At 46.4% G+C, this 16,319-nt stretch overlaps 1 protein-coding gene across 3 annotated transcripts in view; it reads right to left on the reverse strand.

The window, feature by feature from the left end:
* galt (galactose-1-phosphate uridylyltransferase) overlaps positions 1-16,319 on the reverse strand; it is a 93,643-nt gene that overhangs the window by 37,300 nt on the left and 40,024 nt on the right. For all 3 annotated transcript variants that reach the window (XM_068031373.1, XM_068031366.1, XM_068031355.1), the window contains one exon: positions 11,965-12,021. In XM_068031373.1, the coding sequence (XP_067887474.1) occupies positions 11,965-12,021 (57 nt within the window). The remainder of the gene's footprint in view (positions 1-11,964; positions 12,022-16,319) is intronic.

The following is a 16,319-nucleotide window of genomic DNA, read 5'->3' on the forward strand; positions in this document are numbered from 1 at the left end:
ATGAAAGCATTTGTTTTTTGTATTTGCTTTTAATCCACTTGGTTCTAATGTTAAGGTTCACGTCTCCGTGTTCTGGGTTCCCTTGCCAAAGGGATGAGTCATTCTGTCATTACCTGGTCTGGCCACAGAAATGGAAGCTCACAGAAATTCCTTCTTGTATCTGTACACGGCCACGGAACATGGGAATTCCAATAGAAGTTATAGCACAGTCATTCTCAGTCACTAAAGCAGGTAGTTTTGAATTAGTCTTAGCAACAGAATCTGGTGGAGAAACAGCTCACAGGCTCCCTCTGGCGTGTGAATCAATCACTGTATATTACTCTTTAAAATATAAAAGACATTCACATTTTTAACTTTTTATTCATTTGTGGGATATGGGTATCGCTAGCAAGGCCGGCATTTATTGCCCATCCCTCGTGGCCCTTGCTAAAGTTGGTGAGCTTTCTTCCTGAACCATTGGAGTCCATGTGGTGTAGGGTCTCCAGGCAATGATGAAGGAACAGTGATATATGTCTAAGTCAGGATGGTGGGCTGAATTTTACCAGCCACTCGACATCGGGGGTCGTGGCGGGGTGGGGGAGGGTGCCAATAAAATGCTTGCGGGAGTGGCCCACCACGACCCCTGACGCCAAGAAGGCCTCACCGCATTTTACCGGCGGCAGCGAGGCCTCGGTGCGGCCAAGCGGCAGTGCCTTCTTTTACATAATTAATGAAAACAAAATGCTAATTAACTTACCTGTCCCAGGCCGATTTTACGGCCACCAGCTGCAACTCGTGCGCCTTCGGAAATACATTTGGAGTTCCAAGGCGGGACACTGGTGGGGAGGGGGAAGGACTGAAATTATCAGGGCCGGGGGTGGGGGGGTTGGAGCAGGTAAAACAATTCTTATTGGCTGTGGGGATGGTGGGAAGGGTTGAAGGGCAAATGTGAAGAGGTTGGGGGGGAAAGTTTGGGTTGGGACTGAACTAGATTTTATTCGTGTCAGCCAATAAAAAAAAACATTGTGGGGCTTGGGAAAGGGCCTCCAGCTTTTAATATTTTTTTTAATAAAATGACCAGTGTTAAACCTTTAAAAATTCAAATCTATGCTAAGGGCTTGAAGCCCTTTAAAAATGGCGCCAGCGCCTGTGAGGTGGCGCCGGACGCCATTGCCGGGGACGGAGCGGCCGCCCCCTCTACTCCATCATTTAAATGAGCCCCTGTGCGAAATATCATGGGGGCTCAGTGGCAGGGTTTCTATGTCTGAACGCCGCTGCTGCAATGTGCTGCGCGCAAATAAAATTCAGCCCGGTATGTGACTTGAAGGGGAATTTGGAGATTATTGCATTTCCATGCAATTGTTGCGTTTGTCATTCTGGGTGGTACAGTTCATGGGTTTGGGAGGTGCTGTCAAAGACTTGGCAAGTTGCTGCAGTGCAGCTGCAGATAATAGATACTGCAGCCACTGTGCACCAGTAGTGGAGGGAATGGATGTTTAAGGTATTGGATGGACTGCTCAAGGGGATTGCTTTGCCCTAATGCTGAACTTCTTGAGTGCCAAAATCAAGTGGAGAGTATACCATCACGCACCTGCCTTGTGCCTTACAGGTAGTGGGGAGACTTTAGGAAGTCAGGAGATGATCCACTCACTGTTGAATATCTAGCCTCTGACATGCTCCAGTAGCCAATGCTTTTATGGAGCTGGTCCAGTTGAATTTCTGGTCACTGGTGAATCGAAGGATGGTGGGAGAATTAGATGACGGTAACACCATTGAATGTCAAGGGGAGGTGATTAGATTCTCTTGTTGGAGACAGTTATCATTGCCTGGCAATTGTGTGGCACAAATGTCACTTACATTTTATCAGACCACGCCTGGTTGTGGTCTTATGACTAGCTGCATACAGGTATGGACTACTTCGCTACCTGAGGAATTACAAATGGAACTGAACACTGTGCAATTACCAGCAAACAGACTGTTGGAAAATACAATTCTGTTGCTGCTAATGGTCCACAGTGCCTTATGGATGCCCACCTTTGAGCTGCTAGATCTAATCTTAATCTATCCCAATTAGCACAGTGACATAGGACAAGTTGGAGCGTGCCCTCAGTGTGCAGATGGAACTTAGTCTCTTCAAGGACTGTGCAGTGGTCACTCCCACCACTCGCATAGATTGGTAAGGACAAGATCAAGTATGTTTTTCCCTCTTGGTTGGTTCACTCACCACCTGCCACAAGCCCAGTCTGGCAGCTTTATCCTTCAACATAGAGTCTGGAGTCAATGAAGTTTCCTGGCATCAGGTCAAACATACACAAGAAAACCTCCTGTTGATTACCACCTACTTCCCTTCCTCAGCTGATGAATCAGTGCTTCTCTTCTGCTCTTGATGATGAATGTTGAAGTCCTTCACCCAGAGTACATTCTGTGCCCTTGTTACTCTCAGTGCTTCCTCCAAGTGGTACTCAACATGGAGGAGGATTGATTCATCAGGTGAGGGAGGGTGGTAAGTGGTAATAAACAGGAGGTTTTCTTACAAACGTTTGACCTGGTGCCATGAGACCTATGGAGGCCTGGAGTCAATGTCGAGGACTCCCTCCTGACTGCATGGGTATGTCCTTCCAGAGATGGTGGCGAAGGAGTCTGGGATGTTGGCTGAAAGGTATGATTCTGGGAGTATGATTGTCAGGCTGATCTGTGGGACAGCTCTCCCAGCTGTAACATTTTGCAGGGTCAGCTGGGCTGGGTGTATTTTCATCGTGTCCAAATGCAATGCCGAGGTCGAAGCCGAGTGGTCGGTCCAGTTTTACTCTTCTAATCCTCTATTGTAGCAGTTTGATACAACTGAGGCGCTTGCTAGACCATTGCAGAGGGCATTCAAGAGCCAACCACATTGGTATGGGACTGGAGTCATATAGAGACCAGACCAGTCAAGGATGGCTTCCTTCCTAGAATGTATTCTGTGTTGACTTATGGTAAAATATGATTATTCAAATATGGCTCCTCTTTTAAAGTCACACTAATCAACCGGCACAGTGACGCAGTGGTTAGCACCGTAGCCTCACAGCTCCAGCAACCCGGGTTCAATAGTGGGTACTGCCTGTGTGGAGTTTGCAAGTTCTCCCTGTGTCTGCGTGGGTTTCCTCCGGGTGCTCCAGTTTCCTCCCACATGCCAAAGACTTGCTGGTTTGATAGGTTAATTGGCCATTATAAATTGCCCCTAGTACAGGTAGGTGGTAGGGAAATATAGGGACAGGTGGGGATGTGGTAGGACTATGGAATTAGTGTAGGATTAGTATAAATGGGTGGTTGATGGTCGGCACAGACTCGGTGGGCCGAAGGGCCTGTTTCAGTGCTGTATCTCTAAACTAAACTAAACCTCTGCTTCATTGATAGTCACATTAAATAGGAACAGAATTCTGTTTGTTCTCAGGATGTAGACAACACTAGCAAAGCACATTTATTGTCAAACCCTAGCTGCCCTAAGGCGATGGTGTGAGACCTTTCCCTTGAACTGCTGCAGCCCTTGTATGGATAACAATTCTACTTGACAAGCTTTATAATAAAAAGAAAGGCACAAGGCAGACTATTTTGTTCATTTATCCCTTTGAATTATTGAAACCCACTCCAGGCAACAGATTATAAATGGTTAAAATTATTTTTAAAGTGGCTTCCTACAAATACAAATAAGTAAAGTTAAATGTTTTGTTTTGTTCACTTTTAGTGAAAGTGGAAATATGTGCATGCTTTTCTCTATTTCTGTTGTAATGAAAACCCTACATGCCAAATGGGAAATATTAATTTCATCAGTTGGAACCTTGCCTGAGACTTTAACAAAAAATTATTTGTAAGAATTTCCAGTAAAAGAGTAACCTGGCAACCAAGATGGCCACTGAAATTTACATGTGAACACCAAAGGATTAGACTGGAGACAGCATGACTGATTCAACCTAGCCAGACCAATGGTGTGCTCTCTGATTAAATTACATGAAATGGCTTTATCAACACTGTCGTCAGGAGCCATCGACACCCACTGACTTTGAAAGAGCCAACCCCCACAAAGTGTGACCACACAGCTTGAGGGGTCTTTTTCTTTTGGGCCTCCTTATCTCGAGAGACAATGGATACGCGCCTGGAGGTGGTCAGTGGTTTGTGAAGCAGCGCCTGGAGTGGCTATAAAGGCCAATTCTGGAGTGACAGGCTCTTCCACAGGTGCTGCAGAGAAATTTGTTTGTCGGGGCTGTTGCACAGTTGGCTCTCCCCTTGCATCTCTGTCTTTTTTCCTGCCAACTACTAAGTCTCTTCGACTCGCCACAATTTAGCCCTGTCTTTATGGCTGCCCGCCAGCTCTGGCGAATGCTGGCAACTGACTCCCACGACTTGTGATCAATGTCACACGATTTCATGTCGCGTTTGCAGACGTCTTTATAGCGGAGACATGGACGGCCGGTGGGTCTGATACCAGTGGCGAGCTCGCTGTACAACGTGTCTTTGGGGATCCTGCCATCTTCCATGCGGCTCACATGGCTAAGCCATCTCAAGCGCCGCTGACTCAGTAGTGTGTATAAGCTGGGGGTGTTGGCCGCTTCAAGGACTTCTGTGTTGGAGATATAGTCCTGCCACCTGATGCCAAGTATTCTCCGAAGGCAGCGAAGATGGAATGAATTGAGACGTCGCTCTTGGCTGGCATACGTTGTCCAGGCCTCGCTGCCGTAGAGCAAGGTACTGAGGACACAGGCCTGATACACTCGGACTTTTGTGTTCCGTGTCAGTGCGCCATTTTCCCACACTCTCTTGGCCAGTCTGGACATAGCAGTGGAAGCCTTACCCATGCGCTTGTTGATTGCTGCATCTAGAGACAGGTTACTGGTGATAGTTGAGCCTAGGTAGGTGAACTCTTGAACCACTTCCAGAGCGTGGTCGCCAATATTGATGGATGGAGCATTTCTGACGTCCTGCCCCATGATGTTCGTTTTCTTGAGGCTGATGGTTAGGCCAAATTCATTGCAGGCAGCCGCAAAACTGTCGATGAGACTCTGCAGGCACTCTTCAGTGTGAGATGTTAAAGCAGCATCGTCAGCAAAGAGGAGTTCTCTGATGAGGACTTTCCGTACTTTGGACTTCGCTCTTAGACGGGCAAGGTTGAACAACCTGCCCCCTGATCTTGCGTGGAGGAAAATTCCTTCTTCAGAGGATTTGAACGTATGTGAAAGCAGCAGGGAGAAGAAAATCCCAAAAAGTGTGGGTGCGAGAACACAGCCCTGTTTCACACCACTCAGGATAGGAAAGGGCTCTGATGAGGAGCCACCATGTTGAATTGTGCCTTTCATATTGTCATGGAATGAGGTGATGATACTTAGTAGCTTTGGTGGACATCCGATCTTTTCTAGCAGTCTGAAGAGACCACATCTGCTGACGAGGTCAAAGGCTTTGGTGAGATCAATGAAAGCAATGTAGAGGGGCATCTGTTGTTCACATTTCTCCTGTATCTGACGAAGGGAGAACAGCGAATGGTCGATCTCTCTGCACGAAAGCCACACTGTGCCTCAGGGTAGACGCGCTCGGCCAGCTTCTGGAGCCTGTTCAGAGCGACTCGAGCAAAGACTTTCCCCACTATGCTGAGCAGGGAGATTCCACGGTAGTTGTTGCAGTCACCGCGGTCACCTTTGTTTTTATAGAGGGTGATGATATTGGCATCGCGCATGTCCTGGGGTACTGCTCCCTCGTCCCAGCACAGGCATAGCAGTTCATGTAGTGCTGAGAGTATAGCAGGCTTGGCACTCTTGATTATTTCAGGGGTAATGCTGTCCTTCCCAGGGGCTTTTCCGCTGGCTAGAGAATCAATGGCATCACTGAGTTCCGATTTGGTTGGCTGTATGTCCAGCTCATCCATGACTGGTAGAGGCTGGGCTGCATTGAGGGCAGTCTCAGTGACAGCATTCTCCCTGGAGAACAGTTCTAGGTAGTGCTCAACCCAGCGGTCCATCTGTTTGCGTTGGTCAGTGATTATGTCCCCCGATTTAGATTTGAGGGGGGCGATCTTCTTGATGGTTGGCCCAAGAGCTCTCTTCATGCCATCATACATTCCTCTGATGTTTCCGGTGTCTGAGGCCAGCTGAATATGACTGCATAGGTGTTGCCAGTAGTCGTTTGCGCAACGCCTAGCTGTTCTTTGTGCAGTACTTCTAGCTGCTTTAAGTGCTGCGGATGTTAAATCGCTGGGGGCTTTCTTGTAGTTCAACAGTGCAATGCGCTTAGCGGCTATGACAGGTTCCAGCTCTTCATTATGAGATTGAAACCAGTCTGCATTTCTCTTCGCACTTTTGCCGTAGGTGGTCAAAGCTGACTCATAGATGGCGTCTCTGATGTGGGCCCACTTGGTCTCAGCATCCCCTGTGGGAGTGTTCTGAAGGGCTGTTACAAGTGAATTTAGAAATTTTTGTAACAGCTGTGGGTGAGAAATTCTGCTCGTGTTGATGCGCGGGTGGCCCTTCTGCTTGGAATGATGCAACTTCTTTGGTCTGAGTCTAACCTTGCTGCACACCAGGGAGTGGTCGGTGTCGCAGTAAAGCCTTGAATATCAGAGAAGCTACCAGAAGGACCTCATTAAAAACACAAAGGTGTTTGGGAATGTCATGTGACTGCTGTGCAGCTCTGGAGAGACGAAGCTTTGTCACTCAGAAAGCAGAGAACAGTAACTGAGAATCCATCCACACAGCAGCTCTCTCTCTCTCCAGTAAAGATCCAGAGAAGCCCCGGCTACAACTGGTAAAGGCTCCAGCCTACAGACCACCACCACCAACAACTAGGGGACAAGGATCGAACCCTCTCTTCTGCCTTCCGGAACCTGAGAAGCAAGTCCACAACCGTGCACATGGCCCAGCGAGGACTTCAGGACTACACATTCAGCTGAGGACTCTGGGACTGAGATTCAGTATTTAAGTTCCATTTATTCCTGACTCAACTCCAACCACCCAACTCTGTTTTCCTTCTGTAATCTATTTGTGTGCGTGCATGTGTCACTCTCGTGTGAATGAGTACATGAATGCATAGCATATTTTTAGTAATTTTAACTGGTTTAGAGTGTTAAGAGTAATAAACTTATATCTTTCTTTTTTGAACTCAAGAAAACCCATCTGATTGGTTCTTTGGCAATTATATTAGAGGAACAGGAGCAAGCGCTCACTGAGGTAGTTAAGTTCAATCACCGTGTTAAAAAAGGATAAAGCCCATTGCGGTCAAACCAGAGAAGAGTGGAAAGGGGAGCCTGAGAACCCCTCCTCACCTGGCCGTAACACTGTTCATAAATTGCTTGGAAATTCTACAGTACCCCAAATAAACAATGGCTACATTTTTTTTTATCCTGTGTTATACTCTACACTTACTTTTCTCCAGTCTGTTTTTGGAATACAGCGGCTTCCTGCTTGTTCCACTGCTGCTTTTTCCATCTCTAAAGCTAATAATTCAACATTAAAGACAGGTCATTTACAGAAAATAGTAATTTCTTAAATGGAAGTTCTTTTTCCCCTTGCCAGCATGCTTGCCAAAAATGGGACCATACTGCCACCTGGTGTTTAATCTATGAACCATTGATTTATAGTGAATGAACAAGTCGAATTCTGTTTGCATTACATAGGATTCTGGGATATTTACCAGTGTTTTAGGGATCTCATTCCAGGGTTCCCAGAAAACTGTAAAATCAGCATGTGAGTAATTAATCAATGATTAGTTCATTAGACAATACAGGATTACTGAGATATTAATAGCTGGAAATTTAGAAATTCTGAAAACCTAATCTATTAGCTAGCTTTATGGTTAATCAACATAAACAAAAGCAACTTGTGTTTCTATAATATTCCTCCACTCCAGGAAATTGGTTTGAGGAAGATAAAACAGTGAGAAGTGAGCAGGAGGGAGAAAGGAAAAACAGAGAGATTAAGATAGGGTCAGATGCATGGTCACAGAGAAAGGTCAAGGTTTTTGAAAGGAGGGAAGGAGCTGATAAGGCAGTGGGAGACAAAGAGGGAGTTCCAGGAGGATTAATAGAGCAGGCACTCAGCGTGAAGCCGGGGTCAAGGAGTAACTTGGTGTTAGAACAGCTGAGTCTGCGTGTAGGCATTCTGAGTGAAACAATGGAGGGAATTGAAAGTAAATCAAGGGAATATTGAAGTAATTTGCTGGGGAAATAGGGAGTCAGGAAAACATGGAGAAGATAGGGTGATGAGAGTATGGGGTATTGAGTGGACGAGGATGTGGCCTGGAGTCTTTGGAATCTTGTGTACAAGATTATGAGGGGCATGGACAGGGTGGATAGGGAGCAGCTGTTCCCCTTAGTTGAAGGGTCAGTTACGAGGGGTCACAAGTTTAAGGTGAGGGGTGGGAGGTTTAAGGGGGATTTGAGGAAGAACTTTTTTACCCAGAGGATGGTGATGGTCTGGAATGCCCTGCCTGGGAGGGTGGTAGATGAGGGTTGCCTCACATCCTTTAAAAAGTACCTGGATGAGCACTTGGCACGTCATAACATTCAAGGCTATGGGCCAAGTGCTGGCAAATGGGATTAGGTAGACAGGTCAGGTGTTTTAATGCATTGGTGCAGACTCGATGGGCCGAAGGGCCTCTTCTGCACTGTATTATTCTGTGATTCTGTGAGTTGTTATTTGTGGAAGGTTGAGGCAGCAAAGCAGACAAGGTAAGCAATTGAGAACCTGAGGCTCAAGGTGATAAAAAGGTGTAGACAAGGGTTCTGACAACAGTGAGGAGAGGTAGGAGCAGAGTTGGGCAATGTTGCAGTTATAGATGAATGTAGGTGTGGTAGCAGAACAGTTATGAGGTCGGATACCCATCCCAGGTAACTCAATATATTGAGGTGCCGCATCTCCTGACAACCCGAGGTGGCATCTAGGGATGTTGATGGAGTTAGGACCAGACAGCCAGAGGTACTGGCAGGAGGAGCCTTGTATCTCACTTATTGCATGTGTAATTTTTAAGTCCTCTAGCATCACCCCTCTGAAGTAAGAGATGCAAAAAGGAATATGAAAATTTGCGCGCAGTATCAAAGCTCACAAGTTTTTACATGGGTCTATTTGACCCTGAGCAGAGATTCTGACACCTCCGCCCATCTGCAGCTCATCCATGCTTTTGTTTCCTTCAATTCAATTATTCCAATGTTCTCCTGGCCAGCCTCCCATCTTCCACCATTCATAAACTTCAGTTCATCTAAAACTCAGATGCCTGCATCCTAACTTGCACCAAGTCCCATTACTCATTACCCCTGTGCTCATCACCTCCCAGTCCAGCAACACCTTGATTTTAAAATGCTCATCCTGGTGTTCAAATCCCTGCATGCCTCACCCCTCCCTCTCTCCGTAACCTCCTAAAGCCCTCCAACCCTCAGAGAACTCTGTATTCCTTCATTCTGGTCTCCCCGATTTCCTTTGCCCTACCATTGGTGGCCGTGTCTTCAGCTGTCTAGGCCCTAGGCAGGCAGGTCACATTGCGCGTGCGCAGATAATCCGGCTTCCAGCGGCAGGGCGGAAGTGACGCTGCACAACTTCTGGGATGATTGAGTCGATTGTAAATGAAACTGTTTCACCAGATGATTTAATGGTGAGAGAGAAAAAAGAGAGACAGAGAGAGGGAGGGAGAGAGGGGGACGGGGGAGGGAGAGGGGGAAAGAGTGTTGTGGAGGGGGGGGGGGGGGGGGAAGACCGATGGACGGAAGGGGGATGTGGGGGGAGAGAGAGAGACGGGTGAGAGAGAGACCAGTGGGAGGCCGGGGGTAGAGAGGGCAACGGGGTTGTGGGGGTGGAGGGAGAGGGATCTGGTGGCGGGGAGAGAGAGAGAGAGAGAGAGAGAGAGAGAGAGAGAGAGAGAGAAAGGTGGGGGGGGAGGGAGAGAGAGAGGGAGGTGGGGGGGGGAGGGAGAGCGAGAGGTGGGGGGAGGGAGACAGAGCGAGAGGTGGGGGGAGGGAGACAGAGCGAGAGGTGGGGGGAGGGAGACAGAGCGAGAGGTGGGGGGAGGGAGACAGAGCGAGAGGTGGGGGGAGGGAGACAGAGCGAGAGGTGGGGGGAGGGAGACAGAGCGAGAGGTGGGGGGAGGGAGACAGAGCGAGAGGTGGGGGGAGGGAGACAGAGCGAGAGGTGGGGGAGGGAGAGAGAGCGAGAGGTGGGGGAGGGAGAGAGAGCGAGAGGTGGGGGAGGGAGAGAGAGCGAGGGAGGTGGGCAGAGAGATAAGCAAGGGGGTGGAGTAGGTGGAAATGTGGAGTAATCAGTTCAGCCATGAACTTATTGAATGGCGGAGCAGGCTCGAGGGGCCTACTCCTGCTCCAAATTCGTATGTTCGTAGATCTGGATTTTGTTCCCTAAGCCTCCTAAGTCTCTACAACTCCTATCTCTTTGGACAAGCTTTTGGTCACTTGTTCTAATAGTTCCTTACATGGCTTTGTGTCAAATTTCATCTAACACCGATGAAGCTGCTTTAAGACATTTTACAATGCTAAAGGCACTACATAAATACAAGTTATTGTTGCTACAAATATTAAGACAGAGCGATACAGCGGAATGTGCGCTCATTAGGAATAAAGAAATGGCAGACGTGTTAAATAAATACTTTATATTTCATCAGATCACAAAATTGAAGAAAACCGCAACTTGCACCACTTTATTGCTTCATTCAGCAACTTTAACAAAGGAGGAGACATCCATTCACCTAGCGCTGCTTCTTGTGTTGCTACACATATGTAAGTCAATTCCCTGGGGACAGGCAGCACTGCGGGCCATTAGCTGCGCAGCCCTCCTCATTCATAATCACTGAAGAATGCCGGTGAAAGCCCCCAGTACTGCCTGCCCTGGCGAATTGAGGCAAGTCTGTGTAGGCATTACGTGAATGAATTTCCCCCCCAATACTTATGTACCTATTTTTTCTTTAAACTATTAATTATCCCTCTAAAGGAAAAATAATTTACATCTGCTAACGACACAAAATAATGTCAACATTTTGCATCCCTTCTCAATGTCGAGCACTCCCAGGTCAGGCATTGATTAAACACAGGGTCATGTTTTCCACAGCTTCACCAATGGTCGAGTGATTAAGGATGCTGCCTGGTTAAGATCAGCAAGTCCCAATTCCAATTCTCAGGCTTTGCTGGGGCACTACAATCACCCCAGTGCCCCAAGGTGGGCAGGGATAAGAAATACCCTCTCAACTCTTGTGTTTAAGATGTATGCATGAAGAAAAGCCACTTGAAAAATATACTTTAAACCTAACCTCAGAAAAGCACCCTCCCCTGTACAGCAGGAATACTTACATTTCCAACATAGTCATCTTTGTAGCCTCTATAAGGCACACAAATTTGGCTAAATTTTACGTTATGGGCCAACAACCACTTGTAACTGAATTAAAGCTACCAAACTCATTTCAAGCAGGATTTCTCCACCTGCAAAAAGAGGGGTGAGTTTAATCCTATCAGCCTTAGCCACTGCCTCCAAGTTCCTCTTCATGGTTACACACCATCCTGACTTGGACATATATCACTGTTCATTCACTCTGTCATTTGATAAGAATCCTAGAATTCCCGACCTAACACTATTGTGGGAGCACCTCAAGGCCTGCAGTGGTTTAAGCAAGTCCATCACCACCAACTTCTCAGGGCAACTAGAGGTGGCAATAAATCTAGCCTTTCCAGTATCGCCCATACCTCTGAAACAAAAAGAAACCTAAAATGATACAGTTTTGCACACTGTAGCAGGCAGCTACTGAACTACAACACAATAAATTAGAACACTGAAGCCCACGCAAAAAAAAATCACTTACCCACTTCTAAAAGAAAAACTGGTTTCAGTCTATATTTCTTTGTACTAAAACAGAATGTTGAATATCCTTGTGGAATAGATCAGGGTTAATTCACTTCATGACCCAAATGAATGATGCATAACCTGGTCTGTCACTGTGCATCTTGCATCTATTAATTCCAGTGTGTAATAGGCTTACCTGACAGTGTGGATGAGGGTTTGAACATCCCATCATAGCACCTTTATTTTCAAAGATCTGAAATCAAAGAATGAACCAATTCTGTGAAAAACGGCGACAACAAAATCAGTTACCATTTCATTCAAGTTATATCTTCAATGAATGCAAGCATTCTTTTCAGATGGATTTTCTTTTTCAGACTTCAAATACTGGATCAAAAAAAAACTATTATAAGTCTCCTTTGGTGTTGTTAAATCCGCATGTGATGTGTCTGATGTTTCCTACAATGTTGCTTTAGCCTAAACAAAACAGTAGTTCTTCCATCCCTGTCTTAGAAAATATTTATTGAAAGTAAAGCACCACAACCAAATTGTTAAAAAATATTAAGCACCTGAATGGAAGAGAAGCTTGCCTGCAATATGTGCAATTCAATTCATCTAAAACTTAAGTTGCAAATCTTTTGTTCTTCCCTCACAAAAAGGTCTTAATCCTAGTTATTACGAGGGGATGGCAGCATCGTGGTAATGTTACTGGACTAGTAACCTGGAGGCCTGGACTCATGGTAGATTCCTCGTTGTTCGAGTATGCCCAAGATGTAAATGATTTCATCGTCTTCTGTGGGTCCTCTCGTGACTGAAGAGTCCGATGCAGGATCGGTATGGATGTCCACAGTATTGGCAATTCATACTGTCATTGTTGGTGCTTGGGGGAGCTTCTGCAGCTGCACCACCTCTGACCTTCCTCTGGGCACACTGGATATTGCAAGTATGACATAGATGGTCCTCGAAATATTCTGAGCAAGATTTCAGTGGTTGGCGTCGCGTGGGCCAGTTGGCTACAGTATTTTCCCAAGAGGGGTGGTTTGCAATGCAAAAGTTTGCAAGACTCTTTTGTTAGCGTGTCCTTATATCACTTGCACTGACCACCTTGATATCATTTTCCCTGAGACAGTTCCCTATATAAGATCTGTTGGGGATTCTGCAATCATCCATGTGGGAGACATGGCCTGCCCAGCTAAGTTGAATTTTCTGGAGGGTGGTCTCTATGCTGTTGAGCCCAGCATGGAGGGCCTAATTGTTTGTGATTTTTGTCCTGCCATTGAATGCTCATGATGGACCTGAGGTTTCTTAGGCAGAAACGTTCCAGAGTTTTGACGAGGCATCTATAGCAGACCCAGGATTCTGCACCATACAGCAGGGTGGTAAGGACAATGGCCTGGTAGAGTTTGATTTTAGTCTTCAGCTTAATGCCATGCTGCTTCCAAACACGACCATGTTGTCGGCCGTAGGCAGAACTTGCTTTTTGGATGCATGCATGGACATCTTCTTCAATAGTGGCATCCCTAGAGAGCACACTACCAAGGTATGAGAATTTTTCTACAGCCTTGAGATGGTGCCGTCAACAGTTATGTCTGGTGCTTCATAGCGTGTGTCTGGTGCTGGCTAAAACATAACCTTGGTCTTGGAGACAGTGATTTGGCCTGGACTAATGCTTTGGTAGCATGTGTTCAAATCCTATCACACCTGGTGGAATTAAAATTAAAATTAATGTATCTGGAATAAACTCCTTGTCTCATTAATAACATTAAAGTACTGGAATGTCATAAAACTCATTTGGATCACTAATGCCCTTCAGGGAAGGAATGTGCTGTCCTGACCCAGTCTGGCAAATATGCGACTCCAGACCCACAGCAATGTGGTTGACTCTTAACTGCCCTCTGAGCTGGCCATATAAGCCAATCAGTTGTAACAACAGAATCATTACAGTGCAGAAGGAGGCCATTTGGCCCATCGTGTCTGCACTGCCTCTCCGAAAAAGGAATTCCCTCAGTTCCATTCCCCTGCCTTCTCCCCATAACCCTGCACATTCTTCCTTTTCATATCACTGTCTAATTCCCTTCTGAGTGCTTCAATTGAACCTGCCTCCACCACATTGTCAGGCAGCACATTCCAGATCTTAACCACTCGCTGCATGAAAAAGTTTTCCCTCATGTCACTTTTGCTCCTCTTACCAAATACTTTAAATCTGGACCCTCTCGTTCTCGATCCTTTCACGAGTGGGAACAGTTTCTGTCCATCTACTCTGTCCAGACCCCTCATGATTTTGAATACCTCTATCAAATCACCTCTCAGCCTTCTCTTCTCCAAGGAAAACAATCCTAACTTCTCCAATCTATCTTCATAACTGAAATTCCTCATCCCTGGAACCATTCTGATGAATCTTTTCTGTACTCTCTCAATGCCCTCACATCTTTCCTAAAGTGCGGCGCCCAGAACTGGACGCAATATTCCAGCTGAGGGCAAACTAATGTCTTATACAAGTTAAACATAACTTCCTTGCTCTTGTAATCTATGCCCCATTAATAAAGCCCAGGACACCATATGCTTTATTGACTGCTCTCTCAACCTATCCTGCCATCTTCAACGACTTATGCACATATATACCCAGGTCCCTCTACGACTGCACCCCCTTCAGAATTGTACTCTTTATTCAACATTGTCTCTCCATGTTCTTCCTAACAAAATGAATCACTTCACATTTCTCTGCACTGAACTTCATCTGCCACCTGTCTGCCATTCCACCAACTTGTCTATGTCCTTCTGAAGTTCTACACAATCCTCCTCACAGTTCACAATCCTTCCAAGTTTCGTACCATCCGCAAACTGTGAAATTGTGCCCTCTACACCAAGGTCTAGGTCTAGGAAAAGCAACGGTCCCAACACTGATCCCTGGAGAACTCCACTACAAACCTTCCCCAGCCCGAAAAACATTCATTAACCACTAATCTTTGTTTCATGTCACTCAGCCAATTTTGTATCCATGCTGCTACTGTCCCTTTTATTCCATGAGCTACAAATTTGCTCACAAGTCTGTTGTGTGGCACTGTATCAAATGCCTTTTAAAAGTCCATGTACACCACATCAACAGCATTGCCTTCATCAACCCTCTCTGTTCCTCCTCAAAAAACTCCAGCAAATTAGTTAAACATGATTTTCCCTTAAGAAAACGCTACACCTGGCATCAACCTAAACACCGGAAACTAAACCACACCTGGCCAGTCGTCCCTGCAAAGTCCTCCTCACCAATGTCTGGGGACCTCTGTGAAAATTGGGAGAGCCGTCCCACAGACTAGTCAAGCAACAACTTGGCAAATTCATACTCACCAAATCATACCTTACAGCCAATGTCCCAGACTCCTCCATCACCATCCCTAGGTCCTGTCCCACCAGCAGGACAGGTCCACCAAAGGTGGTGGCACAGTGGTATTTAGTCAAGGGGGAGTGGCCCTGGTGGGGATGTTCAATGCCCATCCACATCAATGTCCATCATTAAGAGTGGCTCTGTAGCGCCATTACTGACTGAGTCCTGAAGGACATGTCAGCCAGACTGGGGCAGATGGTGAGACGACCAAAGAAGAAGTAAAAATCTACTTGGCCTTGCCCTCACCAATCTATCTGCCGAAGATATGCTTGTCCATGACAGTATTGGTAGGAGTGACCACCATGCAGTCCTTGTGGAGATGAAGTCCCAGCTTCACATTGAGGATACCCACCATCATGTTTTGTAGCACTACTACTGTGCTAAATAGGACAGACTCAATAGATCTAGCAGCTCAAAACTGGGCATCCATGAGATGCTGTGGGCCATCAGCAGCAGCAGAACTGTATTCAACCACAATCTGTACCCTCAGTGCCCAGCATATCCCTCACTCTACCATTACCATCAAGCCGGAGGACCAACCCTGGTTCAATGAGGAATGTAGGAGAGCATGCCAGGAGCAGCACCAGGCATATCTAAAAATGAGGTACCAACCTGGTGAAGCTACAACACAGGCCTACATGCATGCTGAACAGCGGAAGCAGCTTGCAATAGATAGAGCTAAGTGATCCCACAACCAACCATCAGATCAAAGCTCTGCAGTCCTGCCATATCCAGTTGTGAATGGTGGTGGACAATTAAACAACTAACAAGAGCAGGAGTCTCCCCATCCTCAATGATGGGGGAATCCCAGCACTTCAGTGCAAAAGACAAAGCTGAAGCATTTGCAGACATCTTCAGCCAGAAGTGCCAAGTGGATGATCCATCGCGGCCTCCTCTTGAGATCCCCAGCAACGCAGATACCAGTCTTCAGACAATTCAATTCACTCTGCATGATAAAGAAATAATAGAAGGCACTGGATGCAGCAATCCTAGCTGTACTACTGAAGACATGCTCCAGAATTAGCTGCGCCCTCAACAAAGGTGTTCCAGTATAGCTACAACACTGGAATCTACCCAATGAGGGGAAAAATTGCTCAGCTATGTCCTGTTCACCAGAAGAAGGCAAAGCTTATCTAACAAATTACTGCCCCATCAGTCTAGTTTCTCATCAGCAA

Source organism: Heterodontus francisci, chromosome 1, assembly GCF_036365525.1.
Source record: "Heterodontus francisci isolate sHetFra1 chromosome 1, sHetFra1.hap1, whole genome shotgun sequence".
Lineage (NCBI taxonomy): Eukaryota > Metazoa > Chordata > Chondrichthyes > Heterodontiformes > Heterodontidae > Heterodontus > Heterodontus francisci.